Source organism: Microtus pennsylvanicus, chromosome 3, assembly GCF_037038515.1.
Source record: "Microtus pennsylvanicus isolate mMicPen1 chromosome 3, mMicPen1.hap1, whole genome shotgun sequence".
Classification (NCBI taxonomy): Eukaryota; Metazoa; Chordata; class Mammalia; order Rodentia; family Cricetidae; genus Microtus; species Microtus pennsylvanicus.
In genome coordinates, this window is record NC_134581.1 from 57,013,593 (window position 1) to 57,027,447 (window position 13,855).

Consider the following 13,855-nt stretch of genomic DNA (forward strand, 5'->3'; position numbering starts at 1 on the left):
ACAGGCAAAACGGCAGAGCATCTTTACCCACAAAATAAAAATAAACTTTAAAAAGATGGTCCCAAGGAACATGACAAAGCATGGCAAAGATGTTTTCCCCCAGCTGCCACAGTGGGGGGATGACACTGGGCACATACCTTCCTCATGTATGAACGGTTCCCAAAAAGGCCTGGTACTCTATGATCCCTGTGCCACATCCTACATTACTCAACCATCTAAATGAGCCCAGCTTCCCCCAATCTGCAGTCTCTCTGGATCAGATGTGGCCAAGTTCTATAAATAGAGAGCAAGCCAGTTGGTTCTGTCAACCTTCTCATACTCTGCCATATTTTAAAATTACAAAAATAGCCATGCCTTCATCACTTTGAAATTATTACATAACATGATTGTCTCAGAGAAGAAAAATTTGACTCTTGTCTCTCTCTAGTTTCCAGAACTCAAGGCTCATCAAACTCTGTGGTCATTTCTAACAGGCAAACCGTACCTGCCAAAAAAATGTGGGCCTACTATGTACCCAGCGCTGTCCTAGAAATGCAGCAGCGTTAAGACAGGAAGCCAGTCTCTCACCCCCAGTGCACTCTGGAGATCTAAGTTACATGCACGGGGCGTATCTGAAGATAGCACCTGTTAGCACAGCATCAGCTCAGCAGCGACTCTGACCCTCAGCATCCCTACAAAGTGCCAATATCCCTGACGATCAGCTGAGGTCTCAGAAACAGGAGCAGACATCACACACAGGCAGACTCTAAAACATAATTGACAAAACTCTTTAGACACTTTGTGTGCCCACTACAGAGGACACCAGGCTTCCCCAAACATAACAATACACATTAGAGACTTTATAAATAAACCATCTTTTAATTACCTGGCTTTGTTTAGTCAGCAAAATCAAATACAGCCTTTTCTAGTCTACTTAATCATGTAGCCTAACAAATTTTCTAAAATCTTCCATGTTTTAAGAAAAACATGTTCTGCCTTCCTGGCAACTCAGAGTCAACTTCCCTAATTTTCCTTCTTAACCAAAGGCTAACACACTCACTTCAAAGTTTCAGTCCTACTGAAGGGAGGGTGTAAACCCAAGCTCAAAGATTACAAGATCGGTGTAGGGGGTAGGCACAGGGACTCAGAGCAAGCCAGCACCCACTGTTTGCTGGATTGCTACCATCACTGAGATGCTGTCTCCTCCCTGTGATGGTTCTGGCCTGGCCAACCATCTGTTTTAAGTCCTGTCAGTGGTACCCAGGGAAGGTGAGCTTTGTTTCTGCTTGTGACCCACCCATGTTTCCCATGCTAAATCAGGACCAGCTCTCAGCCCATGATGGGCACCATCTATCACAGGCTGTACCTGCTCAGAAACTCCTCCCCAAAGAGTCTGTGATGGAATAAGGCTCTTTGTTTGCTGTACTTTGCTCTTCTTTAAAACGTTGCTTTGTGCTTCCCTGGCACTGATGCACTCAAGTACAATAAAGGAGAAGGGGCCGGGCCCTGGAGGGGTGCAGAGGAGCCCACAGCCCCGGAGTAAACCATGGTGGTGGCTCAGGACTGTTTAACGGCTCACCTTCCCCCACTGCTCCATTCAAGTGCTTTGACAGTAATCTCTGGCTTCCAAACAGAAAGAAGGAGCACTTGTCTTGCTTTCAGAGCGTCAAGTGTGATAGCACAGCTCTGAAATCTCAAATATCCAGGGACAGCACTTGGTCAGAGCACACTGTTGCCCGCATGTCAGCAGTGTGCTCAGAACCAGCACCGTGCTGCACTAAGGGCCCTTGTCCTGCAGCTGGGGAGAGGGGTGTTTTACCCCCGCCCCCCAGAGAAGGAAACCTTTGCTTGTTTCTTATACACAGACATCTGACTTTTACTTCTTTGTGGCAGGAACTCAGATACTGAACTTCAAATGTCCATAAGGGCTTGCTTAGAGACAAACCCAGAGCCACTTGTCCCCCCACCCACCGGGCGCACACTAGATCTATAGCTGCCTTCGTTTTTTTCTCAACAACATCCACCTTAGCTCAGAGCCTGGCTCTTAGTGGGGACCAGGAAAAGTACACAGGAAACAGCACAGACTCCCGACCTTCAGCCAGTGTGAATGCTGGCGATTCAGCAAAGAAGCAGGCCTCCTTATGGAGCCCAAGTTGGCCTCTGACCCCCAGGTGCTGGGATCACAGTGTGCTGACACCTGGCTCTCCTGTACAGACCTCTAAGACTCATTCTACCCTGGTTCTTAAAACGAAGAATAGAGATCCGAAGATGCAGATCTGAAGATGTCGATATTGTCACTTCACTCCTCATTCACTTATGACCCAGGAACAAAGATGTCTCCCTATTTCCTTCCTAAAAGCCCACCTAAGGGAACCCCAAACAGTCAAGTGGCCAGCATGATGATGGCAATCTTGGCAGAGCAGAACCGGGTTGAGCAGGGAAGCACTTTGAGTGCACAGTGCTGGCATCAGTGCCAGGCAAACCCAGCAGGAAGAATTTAGTGCTCTTCGTCTGAAGAAAGGCTTTCGATCTCGTCTCGGTCTCCTCCTATGGCCATCCAGAAGGCTTTGGCCACCTATGGAGTGAAGCACGGGACACGTTTCAGGCTAGCAGCTGACCTTCAGCCCACCTCACAGGCCACACCCGACCTGGCTGAAGTCTCCAGCAGCACACAGTAAAATCCCTGGGCAGCCTTTGACCCAGACTTCTGTGCTAGACCCGGGCTAAGCCTGCGATCAGGGCTGCACATGAATGTGAAGGGTGGGGATAAACCCAACTTCATTACTGACAGAAGCAAAAACATGAGCACGCAGTTGGCCTCAACGTCTGGAACAGAGCTGGGCAAATAAATGATGACACAGTTCATATAATGAGATGTCCCAAATCATGTCAGTTTCCTGCCAAAAACATGTGTTGCTTTGGTAATAACAAAACAAAACAGCTAGGAGTTTTCTGGCCTAATAGGAAGGCAAGTATCCCGAGTCTTGGGGAAGGCTCCATGTCACGTAACATATACTAAAGATATCTCAGTTTGACTGTAGCAACTGTGTTACTATTGTACAAATAAATATCCAGTTGGCTACAATACCCAGTGCAGCACTCACAGAGGCCCCGTGGCACTGCTCACGGCACAGTTAAGACCTTTTGTAGATGAGAAACACCTGCTGTGTCCTCTTACCTTTTCTGCGTGCAACTTTCTTTGCTCATGAGGAAGTGTCGCAGCCTTGTCTAGGGGGAAAATAGATCTTGAGAAATTTATCTAATAGCAGGAGAATCTGGAGTGCATGGGCGTGCTAACACTCGAAGAGGGTAGATGGGATTCTAAGACATATGCTCATGATACAGTCATTACAGCCATTAGAAAGCTTGAGTCTCCCAAATTTTCCAGATGGGATGTGAGTGACTTGGTGGGAATTTGACAGATGCTGTGATAATGAGACTCACTGAAGAAAAGAGAGACACTTAAGAAGAAAGGAAAGTGAATTAAGACAGGAAATTTTTCCCCCGGGAATTTTTACCAATAAAATGGTCCAATCTCCTAAGCAGCTAAATTTCTCAAGCCCAGAACTCAGAATCCAATCTAGCCATTACAGAGTGAGATGCTACCACATAAACTAGAAAAGCATCGGCATGAAAGGATTGGGACACACGAGACAATTACCTTTCATTTCCTTCAACTTTGAGAAGAGCCTCTCGAAGTTCTCCAGATCTCCTCCTCCAGTGGTAAGACTCGCTAATTCTTGAATATCCAAGTCTAACATGGGGTCTGAAATCAGAGTTGGCCACACATGACTTATGTATGTGCTCGGTACCATCAGCATACCCTCGCAAGCATGGGCAACAGCAGAGCGCTGGCACATGGTGCCAGCTTCACAGATTGTACAGCGGAGCCCGCTGGGCTGCCGGGGGGGGGGGGGGGCCCTTTCCAGTCTCACCGCACTGTAAAGAGGTGGAGGACACTGCTTCCGTTTAGCACCAGGGATCAAACCCAGAGCCTTGCACATGCTAGGGAAGCACTCTTCCAGTGAACTATACACTGAGCTATACCTTCATCAAAATGGAGGACTTTAACCTACCAGGATGTACTTCCACTTACCAATATCCCTGGAGGGCAGACTGCTTACTCCTGCTTGCCAGAGGCAGAAACTCAGACCACTGAGGCGAAATCATCTATGAGGCTGTATCACCACTAGAGGTACAGCCTTGACCTGAACCCAATTACATGGTGGTCCAATGCCCACAACCTTGACTGTAACAAGTTCTATCTCTATACACCTGTTCATAAACTGTTGAAGTGTGAGCTGCGGGCTACGTTCCTGGCACCCGGCCGCCTGCATGGCTAGCTTTATACCCGAAATAATTACACAGAAACTGTATTCTTTTAAACACTGCCTAGCCCATTAGTTCCAGTCTCTTATTGGCTAGCTCTTACATATTGATCTAACCCATTTCTAATAATCTGTGTAGCCCATGAGCTGGCTTACCAGGGAAGATCTTAACCTGCGTCTGTCTGAAGTGGGAGAACCATGGCGACTGACCTGACTCAGCTTCTTTCTCCCAGCATTCTGTTCTGTCTACTCTGCCTACCTAATTTTCTGTCCTATCAGGGGCCAAGCAGTTTCTTTATTACTTAACCAATGAAACAACAGATAGAAAGATGACCCTCTTCCATCAATAAACTCTTTGACGGCAGGGATGGTGATTTATAAACCTTTTCATTTATCACACTGTCACCCAATTTGTCAAGTGCATCTGGGGTCAGAGTGTGTTTTAGTTCAGTGGTTGTTGGTGCACGAGGCCAAAGATGACATTTCTGATTTATCTGTGCACAGAGATGGTAACTGAGCTAGAGACAAGGACAGAGTCACTTTGTGCTTTAAAAATATGTTAAAAAGAGGAATTTAGATGGTGCACTGAAGAAAGTAGTATTTACAGTTTGGGGAAAGGAGAGCAACCTTGCAAAGGCATGCAGGAGGGAAACCAGAAGATACTGCTGGGGAGTTGAGGGGAAGACACTGTTAGTGAGGCTCCGCCCACAGTCCTGAAGGTGAGGATGGGGAATACTAGTCTTAGGGCACAGAGGCCACAGGTGGCCTTCACAGTCATTTGAACGTCAGAATGGGAGTGAAAGCAAGAGGAGCTAACTGAGTGGACCAGTCTAGTGGGTAGGCCGTTCATGTTCATTTTCTCCTCCATGTTTAAAGTCAGTTCTCCCCTCAGTGTTTTCTGTCCTGGTTGGTGCCTGTCACCTCTGGGGAGCTCATGAAGGAACTTACCCACAATGCTGTCAACCTGTGCACCTGCTGAGCCACATGCACCACCACGATGGCCCGGAAGGGACTCTATCCTCTCAGCTGCTGGCAACCGGGCCTGCTGCTGAGGGGAAATACACAGAAGCAACAATTTAACAGTAAGCTATTTCAGTGAAAAATCCAAGAACTCACTCTTCCCATCCCCAGCTAAAGCAGAACACGAAGGAGGAGATAATAGGAACGAGGTCACATTCAAACACAAGGCTGCAAAGTCACTGTCCCAGCTGTTATTTCCCTCAAGGAACAACTGGGAAATGTTACTACAGGCTACTAACACATGTTTGGTTTGCCTCATTTAAGATCCATGTTATGGGCTGACTGACCCAGGGGCCTCAGAATGGAGCTACTGAGGACAGGCGTAAACCGTCTGTCAGTTCACTCAGGGTTGACTTGGGACCTTGGTAAAGAAGTACTGAAAAAGACTCATTTTTATTTTCTACATAAAGATCTGAAAGTAATATTATGCTGCAAGGAAACCCTTGTAGACTTGAAAAGTGCTCTAGCAAAAACTCTCCCTGCTATCCCTGAGGGAGAGCCTGCCGTGGGGGCTGGACGAGCCTCCCCTCAACAGGGGCCAGACACAATGGCTGCTGAATTCTCCTCTGCTGCCTTCTAAATAGAAACTAAATAAATGAAGGCTGTAGAGATCCATAATAACAAAGATATTAAAGTCAAAGAGGAGAAAAGACCCAGAAAATTCTTTACCTCTGAGTGACAGCTCTCTGCTGATCCAATGCTGCGGTTTGCTCCAGCCAGCGAGTTGAGGAGGCTGAAGCCTTGGCTCCTGTCTGAAGAGAAGACATCAAGAGTGCTGTTGCTTAGGCTTTACACTGTGAAGTGACAAGCAAAGGTTCACTCTGCTAAATCCCACCTCTCACCCTGCTGGTCTAGTCAGGCAGTGGTGGCGCCCGCCTTTAATCCCAGCACTTAGGAGGCAGAGGCAGGTGGATCTCTGTGAGTTCGAGGCCAGCCTGGTCTACAAAGGTGAGTTCCAAGACAAGCAAGGCTACAACGAGAAATTCTGTCTTGTAAAAATAAAAGAGAGAGAAAGAGGGAGAGGGGGGGAGGGGGGGAGAGAGAGAGAGAGGGAGAGGGAGAGAGGGAAAGACAGAGGGAGAGAGGGAGAGAGGGAGAGAGGGAGAGAGGGAGAGAGGGAGAGAGGGAGACAGACAGAGAGAGAGAGAGAGAGAGAGAGAGAGAGAGAGAGAGAGAGAGAGAGAGAGAGAGTGTTTGGATCTGAAATGTACCCTGAAGGCCTGTGTGTTCAAGGAGGTGGCAGAACATACTTGGAGGAAGTAAGGTGATTGGGTCATGTCCTTGAAGGGGACACTGGGTGGGCCTCTTTTTTTGCTTCCTGGCCACCATGAGGTAATAGTCATCTTTACCACACAAACCTACCGTGTTGTACTGTGGGGTGACAGGGCCAAGGAGACAGGCTGATCAAGTGTGGACTGAAACCCTGGATCAAAGTAAGTTCAGCCATGTAAGCTGATTATCTCAGGCATTTTATTATAACAGTGACAAAGCTGACTGGCACACATACTCTCTCGATCTGAGTTTGTTTTACATAACAAAATACTGGCCAACGTGGCAAACTAGTAGGCTATTACACACAAATGCCATTCCATGGCTCCATCTCTAAGTTACGACACCAGTGTTTTAACAGATGCTGTTGATTAAAGTCAGGAACATTTTATAAGTCAGCTTGATTGAAAGCATTGCTATTGGGTAAAGGGGCATGATGGTTAATGCAGCTGTCATCTTGCTACTGTGGAGCCACCTGCACTCAAGGTTCCCACGGTGTCTGTGTCACAGCGAAGACAGGTCTGGGGCAGAGCATCTGGAACTGATCCAAGAATCACCTAGAACATATACTAAAACTAGCCCCAGACTCAAGGCCTCTGAGGCTCAACCACTCCTCTCAACTCAGGATCAGACAGGCGCTGAGCTTTCTCTGGCTTGCAGGACTGTGGCCTGCAAACTTCCTGTAAAGGTTTCAAAGCCAGAGGGCAGGTAGCTCTCTCTCTGAGCTGTGGGTATGCAGGACTGGTCAGTGACACATGAGCACTTACATGCCGGGTGGCTAGGATGAACGGCAGATTCTCTACAGCAAACACAAGCGCCCTCCCTTCATTACTGGATATCACTTGGACTTTGGGTAATTTTCAAATCTAATTCAGAGGTCTCTCATATCCCAACTCTACAGCCTGGCATTCCCTAAACTTGGCAGGCTGCCACTCATGCAAGGACATAATATGAGCTCGGCTTGGCGCATCTTCGACCAGTGTCTCTCTTCTTACAGTGGCTCCTTCCAGGAGCCAGGCAGAGGAGCTGCAACGGACAACACACTATAAACCTCTAGGCACTTTTGATTGGTTTTTCTATGTCCATCCCTTTTTAAAATTTTGACTGTTTTACCTTATGTGTATTTAGCCACGATTTTAAAACCAGCAAAATAATGAATGCTCAGTGCTCTGATGTTAACAGGAAAAAGCTGTGAGAAAAGAACACTGGGAAGGGGCGGAGCTTAGCATCAAAACTCTAGCTTTCACTCATGGCTCCACCCACCCATGTTACCTAGACAACCAACCACCTCCCCCCCACCCCTGCCTTGGTCTGCTGGTCACCAGAATCCGGTGACTGAGAGGGATTGTCTGCACCCTGTCCTCATGCGCCTTGGAATTCACTGTGCTTCCGTACTTATTTTTTTAAAATAGGTTTATACACATACACACACATACACACACACACACACACACACACACACACACACACACACACACATTATATATATTTAAATTCCTAGTATTTCAAAACCTTAAAAAGTTCAGAATGAGCCAAGAGTTTAGAATAAGCTGGAGGGAGTTGTGTCAGTGCTTTCTGATAAACAATGGAGGATCAGTCAGCTCATCGGAGGGCTCACTGTGTCCCCTGCTTACATTTTAAGGAAATCAGAGACACATACATTTATACAATTGAGAAAGGAATCCACGTTTGTTTATTCAAAGAAGAGTGCCTGCATGGAGTGTTGCTCCAAAGGCTTGGATACACTGACTTTTCTGCTTTGGTGTTCTTCACACTTCTGCCCACGTGCACCCACTGCAAGCTACACTCATGGAAAAGAATTACATAAATCTTCTCTTATTTGCTAATAACCATCCCCCCCCCCCCCAGGTTTCTAGCATGGGAATGGTACTCCTACTGAGAAGGGCCTTTCCCTTCGGCTGCTCAGACTAGTTCTAGCATCTGTGGCTTCACTGACAGCACAAAGACACTGAACTAGGAAGGAAAGAATCAAGGTACTTCTTCATCCGATTCTTCTAGAACTTCAGGAGTGTGGGAGGGGCAAGTTTTTATAAAAAGAAATCCGTCAGGAAGCATAAGAAGGAACCCTCTCCTCTTCCCACCCCACCCCTGCCCAGCAAGGAACCAAGAACACCAGATGCTTACAGCTATGGGACCAAATCCTCTCCATACTGTTTTCCCAAACAAGTTAAGCAGCCCTAATTTAGAAATGCAAAATGCTCCAAACCCCAAAACCGTCTGAGCACCAGCGCAGTGCCTCCGAGGAAACCTCTCTGCAGCCAGCCCAGGCGCTTTATCAACACTGTTCGAACGACCTCCAGACCATACGCATACGGTATAAGAAGACACGGACAAACAGCACGAATGGCCTGCACACATATGTGCAACTATTTCAAAATGCAGAAAGTCACAAAACCTGCGAAACTGAGTCCTAAGCATTTCAGTTACGGACACTCAGCACATATATACAAAAGGTTTAATTTATAAGTTAGACACAGTTAAGACAATTAATACAATACAACAAGTATTTTAAGCAGAATACTGAAATAATAAAAGTTCTCTGAAGAGCTGGAGAGATGGCTCAGCAGCTAAGAGTACTGGCTGCTCTTGTCAAAGACTGCAGTTTGGTTCCCAGCAATCACTTGGTGGCTCGCAACCCTTTGTGAAATCCAGGTTCAGGGATCTGGCATCCTCTTCTGACCTCTGTGGGCACTGCATGCACATGGTATATATACATATACTAAGTCCTAAACACATACACATAAAAACATTAATCAAATACACCTTTAAAAAGAGTTCTGCAGGAAAAGTGGCTCTCTCCCCAAATATCTCCATGTACTGAATTCACTCCTCTAGTGACAGTGTTGAGAAGATCCTCTAGGAATTCCTGGATGGCTTCCCTGCAGCTCATGCCAGTTGCCTAGACAACCAGTATCACTAGCACTGCCTCTGAAGCCGTTATTAACAAAGTAAAGATCATGTGAACATAGGCATGAAGAACCTAAGCAGTAACCTGGCAGAATGGCCATTCAGTAACTGCTGGGCAGTGGCAACGTGAGGCACGGGCTACTCCAAAGGACAGCCACGTCCTCCAGCAGAGGAGAAGGACGGTACACATGCCACCTTGTCATTCAGAAAAGACACAAATGGAAAAGAAGAGCTACTCACTTCTAAAACCTCTGGGGTAGTTTGTTGCAAGTAGCCATGGGTAATGAGGGACCACTGTGTACTAAATTCATCCCCAAAACACCTGACTCCATTCCATTACAAAGGGAAGATGCCCATGCCATCCATGGAAAGTACAAACAAGCACAATTTGTTACTAGCGTAGACTCTTCAAATGTTAGGAATCTCCTTGGTCACACTCCTAATCCCCGTGCCCTGTCAGACATTTTCTGTGTTCACTTTTCAGTTTTTATTTCTTGAAAGCAGCAACTATTTGGCATCAGCTCAGCAGGTTCAAGTATTCTCTGCATTTTAAGGTGTTCTCGCTGTTCTTACATTCTGTTTCTCTTTGCACAAAATACCTTCCTTTTCGTGTGAGCCTGATCTTCTCTCCTCATACGGTAAATGATAATAACCAGGCCCAGGTTCATTATAATCACAGCAAGGCCTTCTAAGAGTTCATAGAGAAGTTGCAACCGCTTGATAATCTTAAACCATGACGGACCACCTGAGCTACACAACCTTTAGGAAAGTCACAAATGTTGCATGCAAATGGATGGAAATAGAAAACACTATCCTGAGTGAGGTAAGCCAGACCCAAAAAGAGGAACATGGGATGTACTCACTCATAATTGGTTTCTAGCCATAAACAAATGACATTGAGCCTATAATTAGTGATCCTAGAGAAGCTAAATAAGGAGAACCCAAAGAAAAACATATAGGCATCCTCCTGAATATTAACCTTCATCAGGCGATGAAAGGAGACAGAGACCCAATTTGGAGCACCGGACAGAAATCTCAAGGTCCAAATCAGGAGCAGAAGGAGAGAGAGCACGAGCATGGAACTCAGGACCGCAAGGGGTGCACCCACACACTGAGACAATGGGGATGTTCTATCGGGAACTCACCAAGGCCAGCTGGCCTGGGTCTGAAAAAACCTGGGATAAAACCGGACTCGCTGAACATAACGGACAATGAGGACTACTGAGAACTCAAGAACAATGGCAATGGGTTTTCGATCTTACTGCACGTACTGGCTTTGTGGGAGCCTAGGCAGTTTGGATGCTCACCTTACTAGGCAGTTTGTGGGTGGTCCTTGGGCTTCCCACAGGGCAGGGAACCCTAATAGCTCTATGGGCTGACAAGGGAGGGGAACTTGATTGGGGGGGGGGGAAATGGGAGGCGGTGGCAGGGAAGAGACAGAAATCTTTAATAAATAAATAAACGGAAAATAAAAAAAAAGAAAGTCACAAATGATGTCACCAGTAACCAGGAAAAGGACCCTATGTTATTATAGAATATTCCAAGTCTTTCTGGTCAGATACCAAAAACAAAACAAAACAAACAAACAAACAAACAAAAACCAAAAAACATTGTGGGGGAGATGGTTCAGTGGTTAAGAGCACTGGCTGCTGGTCCAGAGGACTGGGATTTAATTCTCAGCACCTAATGGTAATTCGCAGTCATCTGTAACTCTAGTCCCAGGGGATCTTTGCCATCTTCTGGCCTCTGTGGGCTCTGTACCCACATGGCACATAGACATGCATGTAGGCAAAACAACCATGCACATTAAAATGAGCAAACAAACAAATAGAAAAACACCACAAAACCAAACCCTTATTTATTCTCTCTAACTCGCCCACTGCTTGAAGTCGTGAATATGCTATTACAGCAATGCTTACTTAGGCTCACTTAGACTCAGCACAGCACTTGTGCTAGATCCAGGAACATGCTCCTCTGCTCAGCCGGTGACACAGAGGGAAAGTGAGAAGACGTTTTTCTTGCTCTCCTCCTCATGAACAGTATGTGCACTGTAGAGAGCTATGTATCAGGAAAGCAACGACAGCAGCAGACACTAGTGAGCGCTGTGCCAAATGTCCTCCCACTCCTGCACACAGTCCCAAAGTCATGACGGAGAGCTCAACATTCGTCACAGCACAGGCCCTGCGGAGTCCTGTCTCTGAAGCCTGGAGCACACACCCGACAATCCTCAAAGGGGAGCTGCAATCAGGAGCAGCCATTCAGACCCAAATATGGGAAACAGCAAGGAAGACCATGAAGAGATGGCTTTCTTATATGGCTCGTGACCAATTTTGGAAAGAGCTGCAGTGGACGCGCAAAGTAGTCAAGAAGAGTGCCTTCAAGGAGACCTGTGGAGGCGAGCTCCTACCATTGCTTTGTGTGTGGACACTTCTGAAGGCCATACCTGGAAGGCTCACCATTTCCTCCGCTCCTCCGTTTACAACACAATCCTTCCTACATATATGGGACGGTGGGTTATCTTACTCATTGTTTTCTTTTTTGACCATGACGTTCATAGATAGGAGACACTCTGAGTGCTCAGGTCATATCTTGTGTTTCTCAAGGTTAAGTTTAAAAATTAGAGCCCAGTTCAACTTCATGAGATTTAATGAAATCCATTTCAGCAGATGTTGCCCCTGACCGGACACTGGCAGGAACATAAAGCTGGTTTCCCAAGGTTATACAGGTATAGAACTCTCTTCATTGGCCATTCTTCCTCTCACTAATTTGATGATTAATTTTTCTGTGATATTAGGTTCAAGTTTTTAAATTAATATCATTTTCCACTTCTTAAAAATGTATATAGAGGCCGGGCGATGGTGGCGCACGCCTTTAATCCCAGCACTCAGGAGGCAGAGGCAGGCAGATCTCTGTGAGTTCGAGACCAGCCTGGTCTACAGAGCTAGTTCCAGGACAGGCTCCAAAGCCACAGAGAAACCCTGTCTCGAAAAACCAAAAAAAAAAATGTATATAGAGTTGGATGTGGTGATGCATGCCCGTAATTTCAGCACTTGGGAGGCTGAGGCAAGAGCATCAAGTTCAAGGCTATCCTGAGCTATGCAGCTGTTGCTAATATTGGAAGTAATAATAATGATGACAGATAATCTTTTAAAAAATGAAAGGCATGAACTATCCACTTTCTCAAGTGAACAGCTTCAGGCAGAAGTGAGAACTGGGGCCTTGTGTTGTGGGCACTCATTTCTTTTTTTGGTTCTATTCATCAATTACAAAGGTCAGCCTGACCTGGAATCTGGAACTTCCACCATGGAATCATTTACCCAGGACACGAGGGGGCAATAGATGACCATTTAGGTGATACTTTAATAGATAACCAATTCACCTTATTTATAATGGTAAGGGAGAATTGCTGCATGCAATAGTTGCCCACTACTCAAGTCCAGCTGCATTCTGCCCACTGGGGCGGAGTCACAACTCTCAAGCATTTGTTTAATTTAACAGAACTTTTCTGGTTCCTGTCCCCCTCTTCACCTATCATGATGCCACTTGATATAATACCCAGAAGTCATCAGTGCAGAAAAAACCCTCCTTAGAACTTGCCAGTGTCCAGCTTATTAAACCAGGGACAGGAACACTGTGTAACATAAAATTGATACCTATCAAAGACTCTGTGTATACTACTATTCTCCTCCATGAGTGTTAGTCTCAATAAAGTCAACCAAGAGCACAATGTACCAGACTTCTATCTAACTCTTTTAGGTACCACCCAAGTTCAAGGCACTGCCTCAAGCAGAGAGCTTTGCTACATGGCTTTCCAGTGAACCAAACTGAAAGACACTCTATTAGGAAACTCAAGGAGAGGGGGTGGGGACTTAAAACATCTGTCATATTTGTCATGAGGCAGTGACCCAGAGTTTCTACTTTCGTGATAGTGAAAATAAAGGGGCATTACCAAGCTATAAATGTCAAACCCAACTGGCTGGTTTTCAAGCCGTAGAGCAGGCTCTGGCGGGAGCGTGGGGGACATAGCAAGGAGCTGAGATTTGTATCTACATCCTTTCCTTGAGTGGCAGCCTAAGCTCAGACTGAGGAAGTGTAAGGTGTGACAGCAATGAAAGGGTAAGCAAGCCGATGAGGCTCGATTAGCCCCAGAGCTGCCTTCAATGGCGAGTGTGGGTCTCGCCCACTTCATCTCTTGGACCATTTGTGGTTAGGTCTTTAATGCTGAATGCAAACTATGGCTTCCCTGGAAGTCTGGGGATTTCCCCTTGGGCAGACCTTGTGCTTAGTGCTTCCAGCCATCTTCATGGTAGCTCCTTGCCATCAGCAGTGTT

At 46.3% G+C, this 13,855-nt stretch overlaps 1 protein-coding gene across 2 annotated transcripts in view; it reads right to left on the reverse strand.

Annotated features, from left to right (window-relative positions):
• Window positions 1-835: 835 nt before the first annotated feature.
• Aagab (alpha and gamma adaptin binding protein) overlaps window positions 836-13,855 on the reverse strand; it is a 41,602-nt gene continuing 28,582 nt past the window's right edge. The window contains exons 6-10 of one of the 2 annotated variants that reach the window (XM_075965555.1): window positions 5,997-6,079; window positions 5,256-5,355; window positions 3,641-3,745; window positions 3,158-3,207; window positions 836-2,554 (exon numbers count right to left, since the gene is read on the reverse strand). In XM_075965555.1, the coding sequence (XP_075821670.1) occupies window positions 2,477-2,554; window positions 3,158-3,207; window positions 3,641-3,745; window positions 5,256-5,355; window positions 5,997-6,079 (416 nt within the window). In that variant the 3' untranslated portion in view covers window positions 836-2,476. The remainder of the gene's footprint in view (window positions 2,555-3,157; window positions 3,208-3,640; window positions 3,746-5,255; window positions 5,356-5,996; window positions 6,080-13,855) is intronic. The other variant, XM_075965556.1, reaches the window with a different exon arrangement.